At 32.4% G+C, this 6,783-nt stretch overlaps 1 protein-coding gene across 10 annotated transcripts in view; it reads left to right on the forward strand.

Annotated features, from left to right (window-relative positions):
* The window catches only part of Pcmt (Protein-L-isoaspartate (D-aspartate) O-methyltransferase), a 10,299-nt gene extending 3,867 nt beyond the window's left edge, over positions 1-6,432 (forward strand). For 3 of the 10 annotated variants that reach the window (XM_071598476.1, XM_071598480.1, XM_071598477.1), the window contains exons 4-8: positions 179-283; positions 520-640; positions 748-833; positions 1,591-1,759; positions 5,944-6,432. In XM_071598476.1, coding sequence (XP_071454577.1) covers positions 179-283; positions 520-640; positions 748-833; positions 1,591-1,759; positions 5,944-6,065 — 603 coding nt within the window. In that variant the 3' untranslated portion in view covers positions 6,066-6,432. Of the gene's footprint in view, positions 1-178; positions 284-519; positions 641-747; positions 834-1,590; positions 1,764-5,943 lie in introns of all 10 variants that reach the window. The other 7 variants (XR_011703653.1, XM_071598478.1, XM_071598479.1 and 4 more) reach the window with 7 other exon arrangements.
* The last annotated feature ends 351 nt before the right edge of the window (positions 6,433-6,783 follow it).

Here is a 6,783-nt window from a genome sequence, read left to right on the forward strand (position 1 = left end):
ATGTGTGAATTTTCACACGCCATATAGGGCTTAGTACTGGGTGAACTCTACCATCACCTACTAAACCAACCTTCGGGTTGATTACTGTTGTTTATGGTTTATACACACACGTACACACTTGCATTCTGATTGCTTCATTTTATTTCTTATAAAACCATATTTAAATTCCTTCGCACAGCATGCTCATGCCCTTGAGCTTTTGAAGGATCATTTAGTGGAAGGGAACAAAGCACTGGATGTTGGATCCGGAAGTGGCTATCTTACAGTCTGTATGGCATTAATGGTATGTACTAGATAATAAATGTATGTTTCTCTGTCGTTTCTCCTTGAGTAGAAACTAGTGCATTAAGACTCAATTGAAGCTTCCCTAGGCAGTTGCAATTCTACTTAATTTATTATTTGCAATGGCTTATGTTATTAATTTGGTTCCTGTTTCCAAAAAAATGACTACAGATGTAGTGTTTATTGAACAGAGGAAAATCTGTTTTTCTCTTATTAAAAGTATTTTTACCATTTCAGGTTGGCTCCACTGGGAAAGCAATTGGAATTGATCATATTGCAGAGCTTGTAGAATTTTCCCGAGAGAATGTAAGGAAAGATAAACCTGAACTTTTAACTAGTGGAAGAGTTACTCTTGTGGGTAAGAAATATTATATTGTATATTGATCTAAATTGCATAATGTTCCCTCAATTCATTTGAAATCTTGCTGCCCAACCTTCTCAATTATTTAATATTTCATTTTCCAGAGGGAGATGGTAGACAGGGTTATTTGGAAGAGGCACCGTATGATGCTATTCACGTGGGAGCAGCAGCTCCAACTCTTCCTCAAGAGGTAATATCCCAAAATATGATTCTCTGAAATACTACCCTCTAATATCACTGCATAACATAATGGCAAGACAGTTATAACTAATACTTAACATGTATGATCCAGGAGTGTTTTTGGATTAGTCCTTCACAGACCATTTGGTAATGACTTTTGTGAAAAACAGTTTCATCCGAAAAGTTCTTTGTAGTATCTCAGTATGATTGACAAAATATCATTATTTATTCACTGTTTTAACCTGTGTGGCATCTTTTGTTATTATTTTTATCATTTTACTCTTTTTGGTGGTTGTAGAATAAATAAATGTCTTTCCATTTTGTTGTGCTAATATTTTTGTATGGTTAGTGTATGTAAACATAATCACAGTTTTTCACGTGTGAATTTATGAACTCTTCAGTCTGTGTGCATTAAAATGTAAGAAAATTGACATTTTATGTCGTAAGTCAATCTTTAATAGTCAAATAGCTTCAAAGGATGTATTTCAAATACTGGTGAAATTTTTTTTATTATCTAGCTTGGAAATTATGTCCTTAATAAATGCTTTGCTTAGTAATTGATATGATTCTTGCTGTATTGCACTTCTTCACCATTCTTTACTTTATGCCTTATATAGGTACAATTTTTATTGGAAGCAGTGTCAAAGGCCAGAATTTGCAGTTAAAATAAGATACTTTTAACTGAAATGCATTTTCAAATGTCAATATTTTGTATCTTAAGAGGAGACTTTTGGCGAATAATATATTCTTATTGGTTTTTCCTGCAGCTGGTGAATCAGTTGAAACCTGGTGGACGAATGATAATACCAGTGGGCCCAGAGGGGGGGAACCAGCAGCTAGAGCAAATAGAGAAGGATGCTAATGGAACTATTACCAGGACATCACTGATGGGGGTTGTTTATGTGCCTCTCACAGACAAGGATTCTCAGTGGCCTGGCAGGTGGAATTAATTATACCAAAGACTTTGTTTAATATCATATGTCCCAAAAGTGAGGACCTTCCATAGCTTGCCCATAAAATTTTGCCCTTGTTTTCCATCATACCCTAGTCTGACCCATTTGTCTGGCTCAGGAGGATTCACCATTGTCAGCCATCGAGGATGTATTGGGTTGTTGCTTCCGGCAGTGCTGCTTTGGCTAAGTCAATGAGTGTGGGCATACTTGTATTTCCTTCATAATTATTGGCTATTGTAAATTTTTCTGCTGATCACTAATTTTGAGATATTATTTTTATTTGTGATAGATGTGTTGTTCATGCATCTGTGTACTCTTCTTTTTATACTCAATTATTTGTAATTAAATTTTAGTGGCTCCATTCCCTTAATGCCTTGCGTGTTAATTGTATAATATTTTTTGTGAATCATTTTATCACTTTAGAGACAATGTAATTTTTGTGCATAAAATATTTGGCCGATAATTAATTTATACTGAGGAAAAAATAAACTATTGTATTTTAATGCAGTTAATTAGGCAATGCAGGCAGCTATGCTGTGTTTTATGTATCCTATTACGTATATATACACATATATTTTTTTACAACTATCAAACATATATTATTGCATTAATATTTTGCACATCATCATAGTTTTAGCTGAAATCATGTGAGAGACAAACAAATGTCACAGATTATTTAAAAAAATAGCATTGTCTACTGCCCTTCACACAAAATCAATATCGCCCATGCCCTGATGCGACACATCTATATGTAATTCAAAAGTTCACCTGGCAATAGTTACAATAGGCTTCACTCCAACCATCATTGAATTTTTAGGCTCTTAGGAATAGGGAACTAATATTTTTTCTGAATAAAATTTGCTTGATTATAAAATATTTTCTACGATTTAATTTGGATGATATAATAATTCACTTTTGAAAAGCTGTTTGGAAGTATATTATCGTAACTGTTTTATTTAAGAGTTTTATGGTTTAAAGAATATTACTATCATTTGCATAATTATCCAATAATGTCTTGCTTGAACGTGGAAATAAATTTGCATGCACACATTTTTGTCTTTTTCATTGTTATTTTTTTAAATTAATTACTTTAGCAGTTGTTGTCATGCTTAGTGAGTGAACTGATATATTTTTTTAAAGAAATTTTGCTTATTATCCCTACAATGCGTAGTATTCATCAAAATTTTTAATTTGATAAAACTAAAAAAATTGACATAAATTATAAAATTGACATTAGTATGGGAGCAGACTGGCATTGAGTGACAGTGCTGATTATTTCTTGTCATATGAAAAGTTCATTGCCAGCTATGGTATTGTTTTGGATTTCAGCCCTTTTATTCAGTAGTAATAAAAATATATACTATATTCCACGCCACACAAGACTTCTTACTTCAAAATGTGGCCTAAAATCAGTCTGTCTTATGGGCCAGGGTACATAGGTATAATTATGACATATAAGTGCAAGCTGATTAGCCAGAAAAATGCTGCATCAAGCTTAGGAAATGTTACTATTATTACAAATGTTGATAATGTCATTGTTTTGAGTCAGTATCAAGCCATAGAGTTTTAAGCATTGAGCTAATGGGGATTTTGCCCCTGCGCTAAATACATACACACATTGTATCTCTACTGATAAACTTGGAGTCAGCTGCATTCAGCCTTAATTTTTATGAGAGTTTCATGAGGGCAAACAAAATGGTTGCTTTTAATACAAATTTCGATAATATCAAAATAATAACAGAAACTAAGCTTTGCATAAAAAGTCTAAATTTTAATAAAATCATGGGATCTTAGGAGAGAAGATTGTCGTACAATATTGCATTTAAACTTGAATTCATGTATTGAACCCTGTAAGATGGAAACCAGGCAGCCAAAAGCCGTTTGGCCCAGTTATGAGAAATTGCTGGAAGCTTATGATGAATAAACACTGATATATGTGTGTCCATAAATTTTAAATGTAGCAATTCAATTTTCTTCATATTAATTTCATCAAATTAATGTGATCTTTTCTGTCTGATCCAAGTATTTTTCGTAAATTCTAATCTGACAAATCAGGGTATATCTTGTGAACCAGGAAATACAGCACTGATTTTCAGTCAGGAAATAGCTTTTCAAGGGCTTGGAGTTGAAAATATAGCAAAAGAAAGATAAAAATTTCCTTCCCTTTCTATCACCAACTAAAGTATTGTGTTTATGCATGTGGTAATGATTGCTGCTGGTTGAAATAGCTGCCATGTTGAAATCACAGTGCAGATGCTAGTCATTGTGGCAGTCCATTAGAATCTTTCTTGCAATGATAAAGGTGATTGTGTATGCAGCACCATAGTTTACACTCTGGACTTAAAATTATCATTGGGCTGATACAAACTTAGATAATTCTAATAATCTTAAAGAATTGGGGTATTCATAAAAATAACGAACATTTTGTCTCTTGAGAGCTTTCGCAAAACATTATATATGGTTTTCACAAAATATCAGACTGGACTGATTTCCTTAAAAAACATTGGCACTGTCTTACCTGTGGCAGCATACTTGATGATGTTACTGCACTATATTAGTGGTTGTTTTCTGTGAATATCAGCATTAGAGTGTCAAATTTCTTCTCTTGTTAAGCCATTCTCAGAAATTTTCATTTGGAAAATTTTCTTTAGAAATACTAACGTGTATTTAAAACAAGCAACTTTATTTTTTGCCATTCAATATATTTCATCCAATGAGCTGTTAGATCTTGTCTCTTTGATTTTGAATATTAGCGTACTTGTTAAATTAAATTTCCTGGGATAAAAATTTAAATTGGCTATAGTTTACTTGCTATGTGTTTTAATCGTTTCTAATAAAATTGATAGCAATATCTGTAAGACATTGTCATTGATATGCTAATTAGATCTTCATTTTACATTATTATAATGGTGCTTTTGGGTCAACATTTAGCTTTTCTCCAGATATGAACCATGTAGCACTAGGATTGGATGTCTGTCTGAATATCTAATGCATTTGATACATAGTTTATCCTGGAATAACTATATGACAAAACTTACAAATTCATTCAGGTTATGCATAAGAGAGTAATTAGCACATACAGTATTTAATTGTCCAAAGTAATTTTTTTCCCAGAGGGAAAACTTGACTGGACATAACAATTTTAGTAGGTTGAAACAATGTTGGCCGCCAGGAAAAAATTAGGGATACACTCACCTTTTGCACTCATGGTTCTATGGATCTATCATTCACCTAAGGTTTATTTGCATTCCAGTATAGAATTGCAAGGATCAGTATCATTTATTGCATGTTTACGGATCGATCATTTTTTTTAAATTATGATGTCTTAAAATTTTGGCTAGTATGTTGTCATGCAAAATATCCCCACCTTTCATAAATTGCATCCATGTCATTGGGAAATGCCATAAAAAATAGTTTAGTTGGGATCAAATTGTCAAAATTTCTTGATGCCATTTGCTCCTGTGCTGATTTTTCAAGGCACCTGCACTGATGTAGTGGAGATTACTCAATATTTTCTTAGATTACACATTGTATACCTTAATTTGGACAGTTATTACCTAAGGAAGTTGGTTACAGAACCAATACTAATTGTAAGTTGTGCCAATTGTGTAAAATATATTTTTCTTTGAATGATAGTAATAGAAAATAGATTCCTTTGAACTGCAGGAAGACTTTTTCGATGTGAACCTCAATGCTTTTTGGCAATGGAATTTTTGGTTTGATTGCAGTGATGTCCATATGTTGAATGCTGTCATCCATTGAAGAAATGATTTTACAAAATCAATTAATATATAAAAATAACATTGTTGCGGCCATATGAAATTTTTTGGTAAAACTCTTCATTAAAAGCTATTTTGTCAAGCAAATTTGGGATTTTTCATTCTTTTTGGGACCAAAACATAATTACTGATTCAATATTTGAACATTTACCTACTAACTGATTGAACCTTTTGTGGAATGGAATTAATTGCTCATTTAAGCATTGACTGGAGAATCTCTGATATTACCTCATTTTTTTAGAGGTGAATTCTGGCCTGAATCAATATCTGAAAATTTTCCTAGTAAATAACTGAATCTTTTTATGAATTGGAATTTAACCAAAATGTATTTTCTAGTTCAAAGTTTGATACTGGAGAATCTCTGATATTATCTTATTTTGTTTTTCAGAGATGAATTTTGACTGCAAAGTTCTTTTTTATGGAAAGAATTTTGTAAGTTGTTTATTAGTTTTCCTGAATCCTGGCTTTCTACCACTTACTGCAGGTGCTGTGAAGTTGTGTGACTCCTAGCTAACCACTTCACTGTAATATAGAAAGTTTTGTGCAGTGATATTATTGGGGACTGGATCATATGGCAGTGGCTTATACCTATCTAAAACTAAAAATGTGAAAAATCTTTAACCTCTCCCTCCACAGACTGCTGAAAAGATGCATGCGAAGAAGAAGAATTCAACTCCTACGTGCTAAACTACAAACTGATCTCCCCCAAGAAAATACATGATGAAATGAAGTACATTATGAGAGAACATGCTGCATTATGATGCTTTTAAATCAAATGGCATTTCCTATTCAATTTTGCAACATTGCGTGGAATGATGGGTGAATAATGTGTCAATTATTTAATCTATTTATAAATAAGTTTTAAAGACAAAATGAATAAAGATATTATGAGTTGACAATGTTTTCTACATGTACATGGAAACAGTTGGTATAGCAAGTCTTCCATAAACTATCCCTCTGATTTAGCACGTAATTATACTTTATTAGGAAAATAGACATATTTCTTTAATACCTCCTTTGATGGCATGGAAATTTTTTTAGCTGGCTAAATTTTGGTGGATATTCATAACCCTGTCCACCCAAATAATTGGAACCCTCAGAAAATATCTCAATAAAATTGTGAGTATTAAAAATTCATCCACTTCATAACAGATTCAAATGCCTGTATCTTTGGTTCATCAGAGACATTTAGCTCTTTGTTTGCATTAATATCTAATTTTGTTTCCCA

The sequence above is a fragment of the Hetaerina americana genome, unplaced genomic scaffold (genome assembly GCF_022747635.1).
Source record: "Hetaerina americana unplaced genomic scaffold, ioHetAmer1.1.p SCAF_10, whole genome shotgun sequence".
Taxonomy (NCBI): Eukaryota; Metazoa; Arthropoda; class Insecta; order Odonata; family Calopterygidae; genus Hetaerina; species Hetaerina americana.